This window comes from Cottoperca gobio, chromosome 21 (genome assembly GCF_900634415.1).
Source record: "Cottoperca gobio chromosome 21, fCotGob3.1, whole genome shotgun sequence".
In the NCBI taxonomy this organism is placed as follows: domain Eukaryota; kingdom Metazoa; phylum Chordata; class Actinopteri; order Perciformes; family Bovichtidae; genus Cottoperca; species Cottoperca gobio.
Window position 1 is genome coordinate 21172318 of NC_041375.1, and position 23723 is coordinate 21196040.

Here is a 23723-nt window from a genome sequence, read left to right on the forward strand (position 1 = left end):
CCTCCACTAGCTGGCGTGTGAATGTGTGTTTTACCATTAAAAAGGAGAAGTGCTTTCCCTGTGAATGCAGCACCTGGCATGGGACTTTTATGATTAAGCTGTTGTTGTGGATTATGGTGCTGTGAAATCTCACAAGGATCTCTGCAATGTCAATAATCCACTGGATTATGCACTGTTATATCTTGACCTACTGAATGACAAAACTCTGAGGTATGGCCTGATGCATGAACACTTCAGTTTCACTCTGGGCTTTAGTGGAAAATACAAACACAAGTTGAAATGTGTAGAGCAAGAGGTTCAAATGTGTAAATCACAGGCAACTTTTTTTTTTTTTTGGTGTGTCCTAGGTTACTCACACGCTGTTATCCTTTCAATAGGGCGTGCTTGAATTCTGCCAACAGGCTGGCCAATATGAGAGATGCAGTGTGGACTTTGCATGTGTACCCATAACCTGCTACATCTTATCAGGCGCACATACAGGATCACAATCTGTTAGCAGTTCCTCAGCTACACAGTTAAATGGTGTGTCTCACATAGCGCACTAGCAGCACGGCAGGGTGCAGAATAAAGTCTGTAAAACAAAGAAAAACAAGCACCTTGCACTGACTCGTGCACCCAGTGACATATAAACCTGATGTTGGATGTTGTGTTTGCTTTGTTCACAAAGTAATATCCAGGCTGCACTGCTCTGTGTGATATTTGTGAACTTCTACTAGTGCAATGTCACTTTAAAGACCCTAATACCCCCCCCTGTAACCTGCACAATGGGTTTTTTTCTTGATGCATCGCTTTTAATGTGTTTTCTAATGTATATGTTCGTCCTGTGAAAGCTTCTTTGATTTTATATTGTTGACTATAAGGGCTCCTCAGTACGCCCTGCCTAGCTACAGTAAAGGTTCCTGATAATACCAATAAACCTTTGAACCTCAAGTCCAGGCTCACACCTTCAGGCTATCACACGAGTGCATTAAGTGCCTGCCAGAGAACAGAGAACAAACCACTGGAGTACTCACACCACGAGACGCCCTGCAGCATGTAACAACAGCCTCTACAAAGTGTTCGCCGGAGGTTTCTGTTGTCCCGGTCGCTTCTCATTATCGCTGCCTTTCTTCACACACTTTCCTGTCGTCTCTTCTGCACTTCTTTCAGTGATCAGACCGATGGAGTATTTCTCTGGAGGTACAGCAGAAAGCACTGAAGACATTACAGGTAGGTTTATATGTTGTGCAGGTTTAACATAAGAGTGTTATGCACATCTTTGGGACTTTATTTCTGTACATTGCATATTCTTTTATACTTCATACTGCAGACTTCTGCACAATACTACGACTTCTAAAGTTATTTTATTTTAAATCAAAATATGTGAGTTCTGCACATATGTGTGTGTGTGTGTGTGTGTGTGTGTGTGTGTGTGTGTGTGTGTGTGTGTGTGTGAGCTCCTGTGACCTGGATCTGTCGCCGTCTCAATCTCTGTCAGGACGTAAAAAGTCCAAACTAAAGTCTCTGAAAAGCCGTCTGTTCGGGAAGAGTAAGAGAGGAGGTGGAGAGGCAGACGACAAACTCAGCCAGTCATCCAGTGACGTCACGGCAGGAAAGGGACTCGGATCTCATGAAGATTTGGCGTGAGTGTCTACATGGTTGTGTAACCTTTTGCTTCACAGCTGCATTTCTGTCCTGATGTCTAGTCTATGCCTTCACTTCTCTTCTGTTGTTCCTCTCCTGCTACCACAGATGCTCCCATGGGATCATGGGATCACGGGCATTGTCCCATGACAGCATCTTTCTGGCTGATGAGGTCCTGACAGACGCTGAACCAGCCCGGGTTTTATCCCAGGAAAACGTTCACAGCAACATCAAAGCTCTGCAGGTACAGCCTTTTATTCTAGGCATCTTTTTTGGGAGCTGTGCCTTTACAAATGAAGTTCTTTTTAAATCAAATCAAATAACACATGTGTCTCTGCTGTCATAGATTAAGCTTCAGCAGCAGAAGATGCATTTGGGACCGCCACCTTTGGTTCTGCCAGTCAGACGTCCAGAGGATGTGGGAAGCCGTTCGGAGGATGACAGTCTTCCCCACAGCCCCTCTGAGATCTCAGGAGCCCTCAGCAAGGTGAGAGATACTGGGTCAGGTATCTTTACATTCGGAGTATTTGAGGGCTACAGAAAAACAATCAGAAACTATTTTGATAATCATATTTAACTGAATATCTTTGGGATTTGGAAAACAAGACATTCAAAGAGAAACTGGGACATTTCTTACTATTTTATAGAGCAAACAATTCATTAAGAAAAATAATCTGCAGATTGTTCGATAATGAAAATACTCTTTGGTTGCAGCTCTATTCTTCTTAAAAAGATTGAGATTTTTTTGATCTGAGTGGATTTTTAAATCAGACTACTCTATACTTTTCATCATCCATTTTGGCTGAACTACAACTGCAACTACACTTTCCCCTTTTAACGTTTAACTTGTAGCATCTTCTTAGTTTGTAATATATCATTCATGCAAACACCTTCCCCATCCCTGCTGAGCAGTGCAGTAAATGCAACACGTGTGTTTCTTTGCGTGGATTTCTGTTCTTCTATGTTTCTAGTCATGAAAACTCATGAACACCCTGGAAGGAGACATTTTGCCAACCCTAAACTCTTGAGGATTCTAGTCTGAGAATAGGATTTGGTTTAGTTTAATGCAATGGTTAAAGGATAAGGCTGGCTTCTCTTATTGTCAACAAATTCCATGAAAAGGCCTCTAAATATACATCGTCTGAGCCCCAAACGAGCTCATTTGTTCCTATTTGGGTTGCAATCTGCATAAATAGGTCACAAATATATAGTTGTGTGTTTCTCAAAGGGATAGTATTCCCTCAACAGCTGTGCAGTTTTTAGCAAACAATGCTAAAAAGTAAATAGTGCATTTGTCCGGGACTATTTTCAGACACACGTTAATCTCGTGAGTATTTACGCAGCAGGACAGTGTTTGTGGGATTAACTCAAAATAAACTAGAGAACCCATGAATGAAGTCAGGGATGTAGGAGATGGTCCGCTTGGTATTAGGAAATAAATATAATCAATAAATATTCAAATAATACGAAAATAATACATTTTGTGATAACACAGTTTTTCCTTTCTTTTCAGACCACATCCCGGCCATCCTCTCGTCCACTCTCACCCTTCCCCAAACCAGCACCGACCAAATCTGTTCCCCTGACTCCATCGCTCCCTTTGCCTCTTTCGGTCTCCTCCAATTCCTCCTCTTCTTCTGTTGTTGAGCCCCCGCTGGACTTCAGCTCTCCAGTCCAGTTCACCCCCTGCCTGGATACCTCTGCTGCACGCCACCGCATGTCTATCAAGCCCAGAAACCAGAGGGCCTGCTCCAAGAAGACACTCGCTGCAGTGAGTCAACATTTTGTCACCTTGTTTATGAAAAGAAACACACACTTCATGCACTTCCCTTAACTTCTTTCTATCTCTTCTTTTTTTCTTTTTTTTGCAGAATGAATCTAAATCTCACTTACACACCCCAAGCAACATCAACCACCCTGAGTCTTTGAGAGAAGAAGAGCAGAGGCTTAGCACTCAAGATGAGGAAACAGAACAAGGAGGGGCCGTCATTCCGTTTACATCTCAGCGTCGTCCTTCAAAATCCCCCGAGGTGGCACCAGTCACATCAGAGGCAGCATCCAAATCATCCAGCCTGACGTTTTCCCAACAGGAGCAGGCTCTTCCTGGGGGAGTGCCCTCTGTGCCCTTTGTGCCCTCCGTGCCCTTAGTGCCCTTAGTGCCCTCCGTGCCCTATGTGCCCTCCGTGTCCTCCTTGCCTTCCATGCCCTCCGTGCCCTACGTGTCCTCCGTGTCCTCCTTGCCTTCCGTGCCCTCCGTGCCCTCCGTGCCCTCCTTGCCCTACGTGTCCTCCGTGCCCTCCGTGCCCTCCTTGCCCTACGTGCCCTCCGTGCCCTCCGTGCCCTACGTGTCCTCCGTGCCCTTAGTGCCCTCCGTGTCCTCCTTGCCTTCCGTGCCCTCCGTGTCCTCCATGCCCTCCGTACCCTACGTGCCCTTAGTGCCCTCCATGTCTTCCGTGCCCTACGTGCCCTCCGTGTCCTCCTTGCCTTCCGTGCCCTCCGGGCCCTCCTTGCCCTACGTGTCCTCCGTGTCCTCCGTGCCCTACGTGTCCTCCGTGCCCTACGTGTCCTCCGTGCCCTCCGTGCCCTCCGTGTCCTCCGTGCCCTCCGTGCCCTCCGTGCCCTCCCAGGTATTTCGAGTTAAGCCTCACAGACCAGCGGATGTAATGCCCAGTGAACGGCCACACTCGTCCTTTATACAATCAGAACTGAAGGACAACAGAGGGGATTTTGAGATACAAATAATGTCCCATGAGCAGAGAAATGCTTTGACTTCCAACCAGCTCTCCAGTCCCTTCGGCTCAGTTCACCAGCAGCTTCAAGGTGAGTCAGAAAGCACAAGAGGATTAAAGCGACCCACCGCAGGATCTGGCTCCTTCCATTTCTCCATCACCACCGCCAAACACCGGGGTGGAGAAAGACCCCGATCAGGCAGTTTTGTGGGAGTGCTGGAACACACTGAAGCCAGGCACAAGACAGGCGGGGGAACAAGCACGAGGGAAAAGGAAGAACTTAGAGGGGGCCCCTCTGCTGTGGGAAGACTGAGACAAGAGGGAGCTCCACACAAAAGCTCAGTTCTTCTCTGGGACAGGAGGGACAGCCTCAAGAAGGTGGAATCAGTGGCACCATCTACTAAAAATGTGACCTCAGATACAGGCGCTGCAGAGGTGGAGGAGGTGGAGAGCGCCCAGGAGGTGGTGGAGGACACGGTGGAAGCACGTGAGGTCGAGGATGATGAAGGAAAAACAGCGTTTGGTGTTATACTGCGCTCCACGTCTTTGTCGATGAGATTTCGAGACGCCTCTTCTAACAACACGTCAAAGCCACCGGTGGGTGAGGAGCAAGGTGACAAACTAAAAAGACAGGAAATAAGAGACCTCCGACCGACAGGTGAGTCTCTGAGAAATATTAATAATTTCACCTTGGAGAAAATGTTTTTAATCTCAGGTTCACACGCACAAAAAAATATATTTTTTTACTCCATACTCACTGTCCTGTCTTTGTTCCGTTCCATATAAGGTTAAACATTGCACACATGCACATAGTAAATAATCACTCTTAGAGTGATAAGATTTGTACTGATCACAGCAGACCTTTGTACTTGTAAAATGCCACTCTAACTTCAACAGTGCAGCCAACCAAGTGTGTCTAACTGAACTGTGTCACTCCTTCGATCCAACCCTGTCAGGCTTCTCCCTTCCAGTGAAGAACAATCCTCACATCATGGCTACAGAAGTCCACACAACCTCCTCAAACATTAAAGAAGTTGAAACTGCCGTCGCAGCGCTCCAGGAGCCTCAGCCTGCCCCCCCAACGGCCTCATCCGAGGTGTCCTGGATGAGCTTGGCAATGGAAAAGACCAGAAGCCTCCAGCAGCTTTTCACTAGCAGATTTCCCAGAGATTTGACAGGCGTGCAGACCACGGCTCAACCTCAAGCACAAGTGCAGACTGAGACGCAGAGCGGAGCACAAGTACAGACACAGACTGTAAAAATACAACAAAGTACAACTCCACTAGAGGCTGCGAATCAACCAACAACTCATGTAGTCAAAGCAGAAACAGTGCAAAGTCAAGCACAGACTGTCAAACCATCACTGACGGCAGTGCAACAGAAGACATCTGTTCAGTCAAACACCTCTCGAGAACCACAAACAGCAAAACCAACAAATGAACGTCAGTCTGCATCTCATCCAGCCGTACAGACCAGGACAGCCCAGTCTCCCTTGCACTCCATCACACAAGCAGAGACCTCATCTCAAATTGCACAAGGGAGTGTCACACAGTCTCTCGCACAATCTTACCTTTCCTCAGGCCAGCTGACCCCCCGGAGCAATCGAGGTCTTTACGCAGCCAACCAGCTCAAATCAACAACCTCAGTTTCTGCAACATCATTGACTTCAGCTCTTCCTCCAGTTCCGGCCTTGGGAAGAGGGGAAAGAGAAACCGCAGTGCAGGAGAAAGAGGGCGCATCACAGTCGGGAAAACGAGCAGTTTTGGCCGGGGCAGTAAGCGAGAAGGCGGCTTTTTTGGAGAAACGGGCAGAGTGGACCAATCCACCTGGAACCAAGGGGGTTTGTGGTACTTCTTTGTAACTGTCTGTTGATGTAAATCTAATCACGGATAAGGCTGGCGGTGTTCTATATTCTTCTTATTGTCAACAATTCCATGAAAAGTAAGAAACGACACTAATACACAAATCATTCTTGTTAGTGGGAAGTTGGTTTTGGTCTTTTCCTTGGATATCGTCACAATTAATGACATTTAAAATATCACCAGATTGAACTACTCCTGTTTTAGACTGACGTTAGAGCTGATGATCTAACTCACAGTTTTTTACAGGTGGAATTGAAGAAAGCTCAAACAGAGGTGCAGATATCAGGTGAATCCGCTGCCTCGGTGAAAAGCACGGCCCTAAGCAGAGACATCAAACCAGAGGGAAGACAAGGGGTGAAGCTCGCAGGTGTGTTGACGCACAGTCATGACAACTGTAGTAATATTTAATTCCGTATTCAGTATCTCCATGTGCAACAACATGAACGCTTCTTTTTCTTTCAGAGTCAAGTCCCACCAAAGTTCCAGACAGACGTCGTGAGGAAAAATGTCTGCGGAAAAACGTGGTGACATCTTCATCGCGCTCATCGTCACCTACAATGCAGTCAGCGTTGCCGTCCGTGTCTGAGAGCGGCCAGCCGTCCTGGATGGAGCTGGCGAAAAGAAAGTCGATGGCCTGGAGTGATAAGTCTATGGACTGAGAGAAACAGACAAACTGATGGTACACCTGTAGACAAATTGTCAGAGAAATGTTGATCCCTCTCTGTCGAGGCTGTTGGGTTTGTGTATTGAATAAGTGTTCGTATTAATGCAGACAGAGAATATATAATGTATTATAATTCCTCTTTACCACAAACACATCAAGATAAATTGTATTTCTGAATTTTCTTTCATTTCTCAAGTGACTTAATGTAAGAGGGCTACGGAGAATTAAAATATACAATAACTGACTTCATACTTCCTCTACAACATAAGAAATGATGCCAAAACTCTTCATATATGGATGAAAATATAACTTTTTAACAAGCGGTGATGAGGTAAAAGAGAATGTGGAACAATTCCTATTATAATTGAAGTATTTCTTCAAGACCTTACGAGTGTGGGTCAAGATTAAAGTCAGGACATTTGAGTTTGTTGCCCCAGCTTTTCCCTGTGTGTAACCTTGGCCCTAATGTACCCGTAAGCCGTATCATGGGACCTGCACTAGACCTAACTCGGCCTACAGCCCCTCCTGCAGAGCGGATCCAGACCTGTTCCGAGTTGTGCATCATCACTGTGAAAAGGGATCATTGCTGGTGCTCTTCCCTGAAATGATATGTTTTTTTAAATGGTAGGTCACACTGCATACCACTAATATAATTGTTTTGTTTTAAAACCTTAGACAATACTTAATTGTCTGGGTGCGTAATAGACCTGGCTTCTAAGAAAGTCAGACGTTTTATTATCCTTGTTGTCATTCCTGGCTAACCTGCTGCTAACTCGTCCCTTGCCAGTTGCATGGCCTGGGTATGTTTGGAATATTAGTACTTTATAACAACCTGGTACGATCTTCTATAGTTTGTATCTTACAACTCCGTGCTGCATGGCTTATGTGTTTGTGTCATATCACCATTTTACTAACTTGTAACTGCATCTTTGTACATTTTTTTAAATCGAGATCTCCATTACGTTATGATTGTTGTATTTTATTTCTGTCCTATTCCTTCTTGCTGCTCTGCATGCATCAAAGAAATGGCTTTCATCAGTATTGGTTGGCTTTGTTTCGTTGCTTGTTAGCATGGCTTCATGTAAAGTGGATATTGTGGATGTATTGCTGTACTTATGTTTTGATGTGTCCTGTTGCTCTGCTTTCAAAACATCTCGCCAAAGGCCTACAGTTGAAAATTAGCCAGATGGCACATTTACAATATTGTTGATTAATGTGCATTGTCTTTATCAATAAAAAAAAGTCACAAAAAGCAAACAAACAAAAGTACTAAGACACATGCTGCAACATGCATGGCAATTTCTTTTCTGAATCTTTCTTATACATTTAGATTAGGACGGATAATATTAAAATACACTGTAAATTAGAAACTTTGCAATTCCAGTGTAACAGTTCTGTAAATACTGTCCTTGTAATGTGTGTGTCAGAGTGCAGTTTCAACTCTTTGTTTTTGTAGTTTTTGAGGCTGCATTGTTGTTGTTTATGGCATAATAATTCTATAATAATATTTCAGTGCCATTCAACACCACCCATACAAAGAACTGCCTCAACACCAGCGGTAGAAATATGCAGACCTCTCTCTTAAGTAAAAGCAGCCACTGCACACCATTATTTACTGCATTAGTAAATGTAATGGGTAAAAGTCCTGCATGTTAATGATTTAGCTGGTCAAGTTGGATATCATTTTACTACTTTATACAGTTTGGCAGCAACAATGTGTGCTAAAGTAAATCATTACTTCCCTTGTGACAGGTTATGGCCATAGTGGGGACAGGCTGTACGCTGTGAAATGTTTAATTTGAAAGATTTCCAGACGCCTAAATGAATAAGTCAGAGATAATTATATAACAGGTCTTTTATGTCCCTCTAATTATGTAAATGCTCAGATTAATCTTTGGACCCGTTGCATGGTCCTTACCCTCAACCACTGGTTAACCTGTAAACTCAATCTGCAGAATATAGTGACCATAGACGTGCAATAAATGTAGTGAAGTAAAAATATTTATCTCAGAAATCCAGTAGATAAGGACTATAAAATGTGTTAATAGCCTAGCTATATTTACGTAATCCACAAATAAATTGGGTTGTATTACAGTCGCTCCCAATCTAGAATAGAAATATATATAAACCGACAAATTATAAGAAAAATTGAAATAAAATATATACTACAATATATAACAATGGCATAAATAATAATGATACTGAAAAATGTGATATATTGTTAAGTTAGAAATCAAGAATAGTATAAATAATATTAGTTCAAATGTACCGTATAAATAAATAATGCAGTAATAATGCCGGAGTAAATCATTGTACTGTTGAGTCAGTATTGCACAGCTGACAGGACAGTATACCAGTATAACTTTACTTTCCACCACTACTCGAAACATACTGCTATTAAGTGTAAATATCAGCAAGTTTTCCATTGTTCTGATAAAGTGGATTGATTGTAAGATGTATTCCCCTGGTTGGCCAGCAGGGGTCGCTGTAAAACGGCTCTCTGTTACAACATCTCCTCGTGTTATGAAAGGAAACACACGTGAGGGTATAAACAAACGAGTGGACGAGGACGGCCATTGTTAGAGCTCAATGATATGATGAGGGCCCGTTTCTTCCCCCTGGCAGTGTTGGCCAGTGTCCTGTGTTCGTGTCAAAGCTACACCCTGAGGAGCTCGGTGTCCTGGGTCGTCTCCTCCAACGATGTGGTGGAGGACGCCGACCTGTCGGAGGAGGTCGCCCCGGCGCTGCTGGTGGACGGCGCCGGGCTGTGGAAGCAGGCTTACCCGTCCACAAACGTCCTCGGAGACAGCGTGGAGAGCCCCGGAGAGCTAGTGAAGGAAGAAAACGACAATGTGGCGCAGCTTTCCTCTCGCCTGTTTTCATACCGGCTGGAGAAGGTGAAGAAGTCCGGCAGCAGCAGTCCTCCCCCGCACCAGGAGACCGCCAGGACCGCCAGATACATCGCCCACTACAGTGACTGGGGACACCTGTCCACCATTTCAACTCAAGACAAGGTACACAGGGGGGGGGGGGTGCATTATATTTAATGCACTGTAGGTTTTCTCTGCACGAGGACCTATTAATTACCGCGTGAGCATTTGTGCTCAAACTAGGCCTGGCTAAGAAACAAGCTATATTCTTATCATAAACTTAAGTGACAGTAGAGTCAGGGCTGCAAACAACTAAGTGCATTTACTTTGATTTTACAACATATGACCAGCTTTGATACATTTGAAGCCCTACACGCCCACACAGGTGTTATGAGTTATGTGGCTGAAGGGTTTAGAGTTGTGTAAATCTATGCGAGGTTTATGCAAGGTCACCATGTACTAATGTGTAACCCTAACCCTAACAAGGAAGCCCTTGAAGTCCCAACTACTTGTGTGCACAAACTCTTATCTTGTGCCAAAGATTAAAACACTTTCGGGAGCTTGAGGGCTCTATATATTTTAAGGCTCTGAAAGAAACCATTCTGCATAATGCTGGTACAGTTATTCTGTGTATGTGTGTATATATATATATATATATATATATATATATATATATATATATATATATATATATATATATTAGAGTGTATTTCACAATGCGGTTGAATACTTCTTGCACCACTGCACGTGCATGGCAATAGCTTTTCTGGATCCTTCTTGTAAAAGCAGCCACTGTACACCATTATTTACTCCATTAGTAAAAGTCATATGAGTTCACGACCCTCTAATGTGCACCCGTCGTGTATCCAAAATGTTTCTGACTTTGTATATTTCTTTTATTACTAAGGTTTAAATCTTGTTTCCTTATTCTATGCAGTCATTTTTTGTCCGAACAATTGTGAATTGTAAATGCTCTAAGTTTAAAAACATTGGATCCATATGATGTAATCATGTGTTCATCGTGCTGTTGAGGACATGACCTCTGTGGTAACTACAGCCTGGTAACCAATCTATGTTATAAAGCACTCTCTTTTCAAAAAGCACAATATTTTACATTTAACTGATGACCTTGAGGTTGTGTTTTTTATTTGTAGTAACCTATTACAAGACATATTTGGTAACTCCTACTTTGTGCACAGATCAGAGGTCTCCCCTTTGGGAACATCTTCTCAGTCAGTGATGGACCGCTGGACAACAGCACTGGAGTCATTTATTTTTACGTTACTCCAATGGACAACACCGTGTCAGACCTGCAAAGTAACCCATACGCTTCTCTCACATTCTCAGAGGCTGAGGGAGAATTCTGCAGGTAAGCCCCAACTTTTAATGTACTCCCCTGAACTCATCGGCAGAGTCATTTGCTAAAGAGTCCCGAGTCAAAACGAGAACTACTAACCCCCGGCTCTCCCCATAATGGAGGCAATATGTACAGTTTTTCTCTCCTGAAGTACTACCGGTTTATCTGTGTGGTAATTTAATTAAACATAAGTGACTTCAGGGATATGTATCAAAGCACAAAACTGAAATAATGAAGGTCTTTAAAATGAAATAATTTAAAACGGGCCAAACTTCAGCACAGATAAAGCAGGATCCACCTTAAGCACATTATCATGTCAGTTAATATTAGGGCTGTACATCACAAGTGTAATCATGATACAGTATTATATTGATTCTTTGGACAACCTTAGGGTTAGGGTTAGTCTGCCACGATACAATTTTGTTTGTATTTAATTCAGGGGCCTGCAATCAATATGATACAATATCATAATTTATCCCATTTTATATCAGTTACATTTATATCAACACTTATAAGCGACTAAAATAGGATTTGACAATTTTCTGTAAACTCTGTACGTGCCATGGAAATTTCAAAATAAAGGCGTATCTTAAAGATGATGATATTGATCATTGAATTGATCCAGATGATGGATCATTACACCCCTAATGGATATTATGCTTTAGTAGTGCTTATGTTCGACATATCAATATAATTACTACAAACCAGTAGACACAGCTTTTGGGGCCCTTTGTTACAAGCTTTCCCCAGTTGGTCCAACCTCTACTGAATTAAATGAGTTACTGACTGGTTCAGAACAGCTAGAACCTCTATTGTGTTTAAGTGTGTGTTACAATAGTAACATGGTCTTCTGTGTTTCAAGGCAAATGGTGTATGATCCAGAAGATCCAAGATGTGCTCGGCTCACTCTAACAGGCAAGATGGTGGAGGTGGCGCTGGAGGAGCTCGTGTTCGCGAAGGAGGCAATGTTCTCAAGGTAACTCGGCTAATGGAAGATATAGTGTATGAATTAGAGACGAGCCAAACTGAAACTCGGTATCTGTTTGACCCTTACCACGATCACTGGATTGGATATCAATAACTTCTTTTTAGTGTTTGTTTACATCCAGTATTTACACTTGAATTATAGTTTGTTATTCTAAATACTCAGAATTAAATGTTTGCACAAAGTTGAACTTTAAATCTACATTTGAATGTTTAAATAGTGCTGACCAATCACAAAAGCTGCTCAAAGTTCTGTGTGTGAACAGCAGTATTGCATAACTTGTTTTTTTAGATGGCTAAGTTAAGTAAAATGTATCCATACAAATATATTATAACATCTAAGTTGAGAGGCGGAAAAATCAGTATCAGCAGATACTGAAGGTTGAGTTTTTGGACATTACAAAGTGGAATAGAGCCATCCCTAAAGTTTGAATACATGTTGGCTTCATTCAACCCTGAAAATAAGCAACAACAACACAATTTATCCCATGTAGGCTACTATCTTCATGTGTTGGCTCTTATTTTTTTGTAGACATCCTGTGATGGCAAAGTGGCCAGTGGGACACAAGTGGTTCTTCATGAAGCTGGAGTTGATCCAGATCTGGCTGCAGGACTGGATCGGAGGCGTATCACTCATTCCACTGGAGGACTATTTTAAAGCTACGCCTTTCTGAGAACATCCTTCCCTCTGATCATGTCAGCATACACAGATCAGTTCAGCTGTCTACACCGCAGATGTCACCTTAATAAGGGGCAAGAATTGCCAAAGATGAAATGAGCAAAGAATATTTTTCAAATATTCGAATGTGTTGCTTTTTTGAGATGTGAAAGTGAATATTTTTAAATGTTTCTCTTTTGCTCTGTAACTTGGCTCACACAAAATCAGTTAATCAGTATGCTGTGTTTGGTGTGCGAATGTATTTAAAGTCAATAAGCTAGGTAAATTGAATGATCATCACAGTTAACGTTTAATATATTCTTTAAAAACAGATTACTATTTTATTTGATGGCATTAAAAGATGTGCGCTGTTTGAAAAATAAATGAATGTTAGCTCACGCAATTGTCGTACATACTTTATAAAGAAGATATTGATTTGTGTTCAATATGCATTTAAACCTTTTTAAAAGGGAATTGTAATGTAAACACTGTTTTAGTCGTTCGTGTGTGTGTGTGTGTGTGTGTGTGTGTGTCGGGAAGCATTGTGTGTGCATTGCTGACTGAAAGATAACGTCTTCTGCCTCCATTTATCGGTTCACTACAATATATTGGATTCATGTTAATGTGTATTTAAAGACATTTACATTTGTGGGGGAAAAATAGGTTGGAAAAAAAAGTAATCAACCAAACATTTCGTGACCTCCCTGAATGTACCCCATGTTGAAGACCTCTGATCTAACTTATAACTTGAAAATGTATAACGGCATAGTTCTGCTTTCATGTATAGTACAAGCCTGATTCCAGTACAAAAATGACCATTAATGACACATATCAAGTTTGGAAAACTTTTTGTTTTACCAACTCACTGGGTGTGAGAACAGTAGGCCTACAATAAGAATGTATAGCAATTAATATTTTGAGTGCAGTCTCTCTCCACATGTTATCAGAGATACCCTTTATAACTGACACAACTAATCTTTAAATGTGGAAATGTTTCTTGGTAAAAGTGTGTCAAAGGGTAGGGCTGTGCTCTTATTATAGATTAGCGAGTGCCACTGGTTTTGAACATGCTTAAGGAAAAAGATAAAGCAAATCACAGCTACATTAATGTGGTTGAGGGCCAGGCCACTAGATGACGTGCTTTCTACTTGTAGGGTGAATAGTGGCTGCTCTTTTATTGAAGGTATAACCTGTTACTAACCTGTAGTAACCGCGAGAACCTCCCATTTTATAAATGTATGTTTTTAAACCCAAATCGGGCAAAGCACATGGCACTTCCATAAGTTTGAATTGATAAAATGCACAGTTTCTTAAAGAAAATAGCCACCACGCCGAGTTGCTCGATTGAGTCCAGACTCCAGCTATGTATTGCAGCACATGTATAATTGTTTTATTTTGAAAGTCTTTGCCGGAAGATCCGCTGTCACGGGTCTCAAACATGACACACAGGCGTTGCTAGGCTACTGATGAAAAGCAGGATGTTTGAAAGCCTTTTGTAGGTATTAAATCCATTAACTAATTGTGAAACTAACGTTACCCTGCGATAAGCGGCTAAACAAGTCCCTGCTTTCCTTTTAACTGTAAAACAAGAAGCTGGATTCGCTTACGATGGTGCTTAAGGCTCTAACGGCTAAATAGGTTATAGAAACCATCGTCTGTGACAGGACATTAATCATCTTCCTCGCTGCTGCTCTCTCTCACCAAATATCGCGTGAGTATGTAGCTCATCCCGTTAATGTGCCGTTATGTCAGTTATATCAGAATGAATATGGAAGCCCATTTGAGCCAATGTAATGAAAAACAACAACCTGCAGGTCATAATGAGAAACTTTCTCGAAATAACGAGTTAGTATTTCATAATGAGAAACTATTTATTATACATTATATTATTATGAGATACTAACTGGTGTTAAAATAGCCTACTAAGACATTATTTCAAGACCATTTTGAGAAATGTTATTAATGTTGCAACATACGTCATTATTTTTGCAATATGAAGTCATTAATTTGCGATATGTCGATATTTCGGTATGAGTCATTAGTTATTTCGAGAGTTTCTCATGACTCAGGAACTTGTTTTCAGTGTATTGTGGGCGTTTGTTGATTCGAAGCCGGGTCATTTCAGTACAACTTACCTATATATATATATATATATATATATATATATATATATATATATATATATATATATATATATATATATATATATATATATATATATATATATATGAACGACACAAGGCCATCAAATTAACATCAAATAAGACAGCAACGTTGCGGATCCCATGAAGTAAATTGTCTTTAGTAGTTCTGTTGAAGAGGTAACGACATGCTAGGGAATTTAACAACACGCTGCTTTTATTTTTTTTAATTCATCTGTTGCCAGTTGTAGCGGAATCAACGTGTTTGAGGCGTTGCCTTTCGGACCCCGTCAGAGAGCGAACAGCCTATCCCGGTGGACCAACCGTCGCACACTCGAAATGCCTTCTATTTGGAACTAACGACGTGTTGTATTTTATTTTTACAATGGGTTTTATCGGCAGCTAGCTTGTATCTTAACCGACCATGTAAGCGGTCTTGTCACGGAAGGCAGTTGACTCGTGACTGATCGCCGGAGGACACAGGGTACAGGAGGAGCCAGTTAAACAGCCCTCCGAACAACGACTAGAAAAGACGCACCGAGACTACCCGACCCCGCCAGTGCAGAAGTCCGGGCTCACAGTCCGGTTAACTAGAGCGTTTTTAACCGTTTAACGCCCCCCATATGCCGACGCCTACGCTCGTGTCAACACCCTGAAGGCAGAGAGATAAGGAGGGAGGGAGGCAACGGCAGCTCCGGGGTCCCCGACACTCAGCAGCCGAGGAGAGGCACCGCTGAAATGAGATGAGGCTCAGAAATGGAACTGTGGCCACTGCGATTATTTTCTTCACGTCTTTCCTCAGCCTGTCCTGGTACACAGCGTGGCAGAATGGCAAAGGTAGGTTGAACATGTCTGTCATCGCGGGTTACCATACACATATGAGGTGTAATTGGCTTTTTATTTTTAGAAGAAGAAGAAGAAGAAGAAGAAGAAGCGACAGTTGTAAGGCCTTATTAACAAACTGACACAAACTGACGTTGGTCCGGCAGCAGGACGTCGTAGGACAGCAGGTGTTGCCGTTCACCTCGGACCTCATCCGGTTTCAATCCGCCACTGCGATTATTTTCTTCACGTCGTAACTAGATTTGAACTAATAGGCAACGTGCTTTCTTATATTGTCGTAGTGCAACATAAATGACACAAGGAACACTTACTATAATTATCGTCTTCTCTTATCTGGTTCATGTGCATTGTTTATTTTCAAAATATTTCTATTCCCACTATTTAAGGCTACCTGTGCGTTTTCACACTTTGACAGCATGGCAGATGATTCAGTCAGTCACTCATCTCCACACCTTGCTGTCCAATTTTAGGGATGACTCAGTACATCAGCCCAAGTTTAAAGCACCAGGCAACACAGTTTACAACACTTCTTGATGATCACACCATTCAATGTCTTTTCACTTCCTGCCGAAACATTCATTAAGGTCTTTCATCCATTTGTACAAGTCATGACAAACATCTGGGCTAATTACACAAGTGTGTCTGTTTCAGTAAGGGCTGAGTCCTTACTTATCAGGGTTAACCCAATCCACGTGGGAGTGTTATGAGCCTTACAGTGACTTGTTATCAGCAGAGTGTAAATAATTGCGACCATTAGATAAATTCCAAACCAAGGTTTCATGTTGTGATACTGTGGAGCTTATCAGCTTGATGAAATACTTTCCTTTTTAAATAGAGTCCAGTGAGTCCCACTTCACTGTGTGTGTGTGTGTGTGTGTGCGTGTGCGTGTGTGTGTTAAGCAAAGGTCAGGTGACGATGCCCTCTGTTCTGTGTGCTTCACCTGTTGATACAGTTCAGTATCTGGCAGAACAGGAAATTGAAAGCAGACCGTTCTGCTTTTTGTTGGCGAGTAGTTTTTCAAGTCTTTCAAGTACCCCTTTTTAATCAGTTGTCTCCACAGTTGATGATATTGGCATATGGTGAGATGTGCATTCAAATATGTAGTAAAATACTTTGAATCCACTGATCATAAAGGGGATTTAACTTTAAATTGTAGTGTATATCAGGATTTAGAAGAGATCTGAATTCTAAAGGATGGTGACAGGGACACTTTTACAGCACACATTTTGAATTGTGACAGTGGGACACTTGGATCTGGGTCAAAACTAAAGTTAATCCCTAAAAGGAAAAAACCTTTTAGCTTGAATGCTATCAGTGTGTTGTCACTTAAACAACACATTTGACTGGAGATGCGCAGCACAAAGAATCATTCTGAAAATACAATAAGGCATCAAGTCATGCACAACAGAAGTTTACTTCGGACATTTGTAAAAGGTCTAGCGGCCTGTGAGAGCAGTAATGAAGATCTCTTTTTGGCCTTTTAGTGAAAGCTAGAGTATTGATTTATATCATAAACTCCGGGCAGCAAGGCATTAGTTTTTGTGACGTCCACAGACACAAATAGCTCATTCATTGCTGGAAAGATTTTCTTATTTGTGCACACTGTCTTCTTTCTTTTTGTGACGGAGATTAAATGTGTCATGATGCGAGCTAGGCACTAAAGACATCTTTCTAAGGTCCTGAATAAGATGAGATTTACTCACATGCAACACTTACACCCTTGTAGAAAATGATTATGTCACTTCCAGATGCCTGAAGCTGAATATTTATCAATGAATCTTCAGATTCAAATTTAGCATCTTAACCTTGATTAGTCTGTAGGCTTTGCCTGCATCACAAGCTTTATTCATGTGCTCTTCCTTGTATCGCACTGGCTCCCTGACTCTGTGCTTGTGTTGTTTCTTGTCTTCACATGAGATGTTTGAATACAAAAGCTGCATTTCTTTTTTAAACGTATGAGGCTCTTTTATGTGTGATATCATTTCTCCCTGCCGTTATAGATGGTTTCTCCTCTTGATGCTGCCCGGCGTGGGTGTTTTTAGAGTCTGCTTGGCCTCAGGCATTGAGTAATTCTCCAAATCTTTAAAAACCAGTTGTAGACAAGAAAAAACACATTTGTACGCTTTTGACTGTGTTGTATGAAGCAGTTGTTGTATTCTATAAGACAGTTGTTTGGGGCTAATAGGATAGAGAGGTAACCTTTTTAGCAACATTTTTATTTTATTTATTCTTTGCAAAAGCCTTTTGCTTCCGACAGCCTGTCTCTTTCCTGGTCACTTGACTGCTGTGACTGAGAGCTGAGCCAGTCAGCTGTCCAAACACTCCATGTTGAATGACTCTCCAGAATGTGTACTTCTCTGTCAGAGTCCTTCTCATCCCCCAGTGAGAGACCGCTCTCTGGTATCTCCCAGCTTATATCTCTAATAGATGTTAACAATATTGCTGTTAGTACAGGATAGATAAGAATAATAATGTCGCAATTCGAGACGAGGGTAGGACAAAAAGCTGATAGTGTGAGAATTCCTTTCGCGAGATAACATTTAGAAAGACTACACAATCTACAAGAACTGCCTCCGGATGATATAGTCCACTGGTGACACAGCAAACATGCTTTAGTCGCCTTGTTTGATGTCAACGTTGTGTGTCAACGTTGTGTGTGCTTTAGACATAGTTGAGAGTTAGGGCTTTTTTTTCATTATCAATTAATCTAACAATTATTTATTTATTTATTATCTAGATTAATTGTTTGGTCTATAAAATGCCAGCAAATAGTGAAAAATGTCCATCCCAGTTTCTCAGATCCCAAGGTGATGTCTTTAAATGTTTTGTTTGGTCAGTCCTAATCCCAGAGATATTCAGTTTAATATGATATAAAACAGAGAAAAGCAGGAACTCTCCATATTTGAGGGCATTTTCTGCAATTAATCGATTTATAAAAATAGAATGAACATCTATTTTTATAAATCAAGTAAATGTTGCAGCTCTAGTTGGTTAGTTAGTTAGTTAGTCGCTTTGCTTTTTTAAAATTCAGAAAGTCTCATTGAAGTCTGTCTTTTACAAGAGAGACTTGAGAACACATTAGATTGATCTAGTGTCGTGGTTAGACACGTTAAACTTGATAAAAGGATGATGCGTTTCTAGCACAATGGAACAAAAGCACATGCATGTTGATGCCTTCATTGATGGACCGTCTGACCTTTTTTAATCCATACTTGTCTTGAGTAATAAATCAAATGGCACTGTGGTGAATGGACTCAAATAGTTTAATGGTAGCATGAAGCATACAGGATATATCCATAATGCAGGTGGTATCGTGCTTTTCCTGGTATTAAAAGAGAAACCAGCTCTGTTCCGGTACACAAATCCAGGTTTTAGTTAAGTAATGTGGGAAATAAACATTTTAGATTTAGTAATCAATGTATTGATTTAGTGGCGCTTATGTGATTCTCTGTGTTTAAGTTTTAAGGGAGTCTGATGAGAGTCGACTGAGAGGTAACATTGAATCACTTTTTGTTTGAGTACAGCTAAGTACTTGAGAAAAAACCACCATGTGTTTATAAAAAGGAAATTTGTTTCATCACACGGAGGTCATTCTTAAGAGAACTAGCAACTCTCAATATCTTCGAAGAATTTCTCCCTACGGTAACAGAAAGGATGTGTGGCAGATGTCTTTTTTGGGTGATGTGCTTATTTGTATTATATCTCCACGTCGTGAGGGTTGATTGTGTTAATGCTTTCTCTGGTTTCCAGCTCTGGTTTAAGACTGCTCTAAGGGGCTTATTGTTTCTTCAGATTTGCTGAATGTTACAGTAACAGTTGCCAAGCACAAAACACTTCCTCCTTTTGCAAATGTGACTTCCTCCTAGCCTTGCCTTTCTTGAAAACATGTGTTCCCCTTCCTCTGTGTTTAAAGACATGGCTTTCTTCCATCATCACGTCACTCTAAACACAATGGGCCAAAAATAGCCCAAGTGATTGCGGTAAATGGGGGCAAAAGAGCAGGCAGATAATGTAGGTGTTAGGCCAGATACACGGTTTATTAGTTAGAATGGGAGAGATTATGGCTTGCAAACTGTGTTTTCTCAGTTGCCGTGTCTGGTTGTATGCGTGCGTGTTTACATGTGTATACAGACAACTCCTAAGTGGCCTGCAAAGGGGAAGAGAGGAGAAAAGGCCAAATCTTAAAAGAGAGCATGAGAAGAGCCTTAGGTGGCATGTATGGTGGAGAGCGCTGACAAGGCAGTGAGATCGTGGGATATGTAATTTTTTCTCTATTTTGTACGCTGCTTAGCCACACACACACACGCACACACGTGCACACGCACACACGCGCCTCCCTTTTATCCCAGAAACTCTGTCCAAACAGGAATAGGCATCTTCAGCCGGTAGTGAGTTAACAGTCCTCATTGTTTCCCTCCTCGTGCTTCTGCTCATGTCCTGTATCCCACACGGTTATTCATTCATTCATTCATTCATTGAAGCCTGTTCCTTCTCTTTTTTTCTGGACAAAATTCCCAGACTGCACACAATTTCTCCTCAGTGTCATGGAGGAGAGATGGCGATTGTTCTGGCTCTGATGGCTCTCTGTTGATTCATCAGTGGCATACGCTTGCTGTATATACAGAGCCCTCCAGAATTATTGGCACCCCTTTAGTAAAAATGAGCAAAACAGGTTGTAAAATGTATTTTACTGTTTATCGTCTTGGCCTTTCACTCAAAATATTCACACAAATCTGACCTTTTCACTGAAGTCAAATTATTGAAAGAAATTCTTATTTTGACTTTAAATACATATTTTTCTCCAAATCATTTGTGCCACAATTATTGGCACCCCTTCATTTAATATTTTGTGCAGCCTCCAGGATTACAGCTCTGAGTCTTCTCCTGTGATGCCTGATGAGGTTTGTGAACACATGGCACGGGATCTGAGACCTTTGTTCCACACAATCCTTCAGATCCTTCAGATTCAGAGGTTGACGCTTGTGAACTCTCCTCTTCAGCTCATCCCACACATTTTCTATAAGATTTAGGTCCGGGGACTGTGATGGCCGTGGCAAAACCTTTATTCTGTGGTCAGTAAACCATCGTTGTTGTGTGCTTCGGATCATTGTCCTGCTGGAAGGTCCAACCACGGCCCATTTTAAGCTTCCGGGCAGAGGCTGTTAGGGTTTCATTTAATATCTGCTGGTATTGGACAGAATCCACGATACCATGTATCCTAACAAGATGTCCAGGGCCTTTGGAAGAAAGACAGCCCCACAACATCAAAGATCCACCACCATACTTCACAGTGGGTATGAGGTGCTTTTCTGTATGGCTATCTTTCTGTCTACGCCAAACTCACCTTTGACGTTTGTTGCCAAAAAGCTCTATTTTGGTCTCATCTGACCATATAACCCTGTCCCAATCAAAGTCCCAGTATCGTTTGGGAAACTGTAGGCGCTTTAGTTTGTTGTTAATTGACACCAATGGCTTTTTTTCTGGCAACCCTCCCAAACAATTTGTGGTGATGTCGGTGGCGTCTGATGGTCGTTTTGGAGACTTTCTGACCCCAAGACTCAACTAACCTCAGCAATTCTCCAGCTGTGATCCTTGGAGATTCTTTTGCCAGTGGAACCATCCTCCTCACGGTGTGTGGCGTCAATGTAAACACACACGTCCTCTTCCAGGCTGATTCTTAACATCTCCTGTTGCTTTAAACTTCTTAATTATTGCCCTGATAGAGGAAATGGGCATTTTCAACTGTTTCAAGATTTTCTTATATCTATTTCCTAATTTGTGCAGCTCAACAGCTTTTCGTCGCAGATCATCAACTGTGTTCTCGGGTCTTTCCCATAGTGAAGACTCATAATATGACTCATATTATGAGTGTCACCTCATATTAATACCCCAGTGAAACAGGAAGTCATGGTTGACAACTTAAGAGTTCCTAATCAAGCAGGTTAAAGATGACTGGAAATATACTTCAGTTAGATTTCTATCACAGGATTTTCTCGGGGTGCCAATAATTGTGGCACAGATGTTTTGTAGAAAAATATTTATTCAAAGTCAACATTTATTTTTTCTTTCAATAATTTTACTTCAGTGAAAAGGTACGTTTTTTGGGAATATTTTGAATGAAAGGCCAAGACGATGAACAATAAAAGACATTTTACAGCCTGTTTTGCTCATTTTTACTAAAGGGGTGCCAATAATTCTGGAGGGCACTGTACAAGTACCGGTTTGTAGACATTAGTTACCTACAAGCATCAGAAATATTTCACATGTTCATAAATTCTTCCCTCACTGCTATGTGGAGATGCCAACATGTTCATCTCATGAATCCTTGTGGCCACGCTGATGTGCCTTTTTTTTTTTTAGATTTCAATTCAAGGGCAAATTTAGCCCAGTTTCTTACCGCTGCTTCTTATCACACAGCTCTGTAATCATTTCAAATGACCACATAAATATAATTCATTGTCGCATAAAAAAACAAAAACATAAAGATGTGAAACCAGCGCTAAAGCTCTCCCACTTCAAGAACCAAACTGTCAGGAAATATCAGTTGAATTGAGATTTATTAGCTTTTGTTAAATTATGACAGAAACTAGTAAAGGCTCCAAATATCTACTTGTTTTTAGATATTGTCTCTAATTAATGTATTTATTGTTTTGCTTAGAAAATGATAGACTGTACTGTAACATAACATGCATGTAAAATCCTCACATTTGAAAAGCTGGTGAGAGACCGCTCTCTGGTATCTCCCAGCTTATATCTCTAATAGACGTTAACAATATTGCTGTTAGTACAGGATAGATAATAATAATAATAATAATAATGTCGCAATTTGAGACGAGGGTAGGACAAAAGCTGATGGTGTGAGAATTCCTTTCGCGAGATAACATTTAGAAAGACTATAAAATGCCAGAAAATAGTGAAGAATGTCCATCAGATCCCAAGGTGATGTCTTTAAATGTTTTGTTTGGTCAGTCCTAATCCCAGAGATATTCAGGTTAACATGATATAAAACAGAGAAAAGCAGGAACTCTCCATATTTGAGGGCATTTTCTACTAAATTATATACTCAATGATTATCAAAGTGGTTGCAAATTATCTTCTGTCAATCAACTTAACAGTAAGTGGACTAATTGTCTCAGCTCTAAAAACAAATTGTAGTGGACTCTCTGGACTCCCACTGGATATCATTATATTATTATTATTATTGATTGGTGACGTCCCTGAAAGTGGAGTTTCTAAAAAACTGAGTCTGGCTGATGGTAGCGTTACAGGAGCCCAGAGCGGGAACACTCTCAGTTTAGGGCTGTCGAGCACCGTTCTCTGCCACAAAGAGACTCAGGCTACAGGAGCTTATCAGGTTTTACAATAAAGGAAGAAGAATGGGTTGATGTCAGAAGAAATGATGAGCCCATGGCGAGGAAGCAAAATGATGAATTTAGGTTGGAAAGTTACCGAGAGCCAGAGGGCAAATACTGGTCTGACTTTTTCGGATACTACTTTACTTCTTTGACCCCACAACCATTTCACTTTACTTTAAAAGGTGAAATGAAAAGGTTGTGGTGAATTGCGAAGAAAAAAGGACAGAATGTGATAAAGGTGTGCATTTTCTCTTTCTGCAAACTACACGGAACCGTTTAGGGAGTATCACTCGCCTACTCATGGATCGACTTGCACTTTTCCTCAGGAAAATACCACCAAAAATCAATACTACTACTGTGTGCGTGTGCAATATCGTTTATGTGTGTTGGAGTGCTTGTTTATTCTCTGTGTGACGATAAGTGCATTTATACCTAGTGAGGCTGTGAAACCAAAAACATTGAATTTGTATTAACTAGGGGTGTCGATACTTCGGTACCAAGTCGATGCTGAAATTTTGAAAACCTGACGGAACTATCTTTCCTACACTACCCACTGTAGGTACCAGGTCGCTCGAGACTAAAGGCGTCCCTGTCATGTTTTAAAATCCGATAGGACGAAGTAAACTCACTATTATC

At 41.4% G+C, this 23723-nt stretch overlaps 3 protein-coding genes across 3 annotated transcripts in view; all 3 read left to right on the forward strand.

Moving 5' to 3' along the window:
• Nucleotides 1-1160: 1160 nt before the first annotated feature.
• cracdla (cracd like a) lies at nt 1161-7084 on the forward strand. Its single transcript, XM_029459513.1, has 10 exons — nt 1161-1209; nt 1478-1622; nt 1732-1867; nt 1970-2110; nt 3137-3394; nt 3495-3743; nt 4251-5053; nt 5250-6192; nt 6461-6581; nt 6677-7084. The coding sequence occupies exons 1-10, from the start codon at nt 1161-1163 to the stop codon at nt 6871-6873; spliced, it is 3042 nt and encodes a 1013-aa protein (XP_029315373.1). The 3' UTR covers nt 6874-7084.
• Nucleotides 7085-9399: 2315 nt separating this feature from the next.
• On the forward strand, nt 9400-13150 carry creg2 (cellular repressor of E1A-stimulated genes 2). The gene is made up of 4 exons (XM_029458344.1): nt 9400-9892; nt 10948-11117; nt 11968-12081; nt 12622-13150. Exons 1-4 carry the CDS (start codon nt 9473-9475, stop codon nt 12761-12763), a joined length of 846 nt encoding a protein of 281 aa, XP_029314204.1. The 5' UTR covers nt 9400-9472; the 3' UTR covers nt 12764-13150.
• A 2015-nt stretch (nt 13151-15165) lies between these two features.
• The window catches only part of mgat4a (alpha-1,3-mannosyl-glycoprotein 4-beta-N-acetylglucosaminyltransferase A), a 29306-nt gene continuing 20748 nt past the window's right edge, over nt 15166-23723 (forward strand). Inside the window, exon 1 of the mRNA XM_029459878.1 lies at nt 15166-15725. Coding sequence (XP_029315738.1) covers nt 15632-15725 — 94 coding nt within the window. The 5' untranslated portion in view covers nt 15166-15631. The remainder of the gene's footprint in view (nt 15726-23723) is intronic.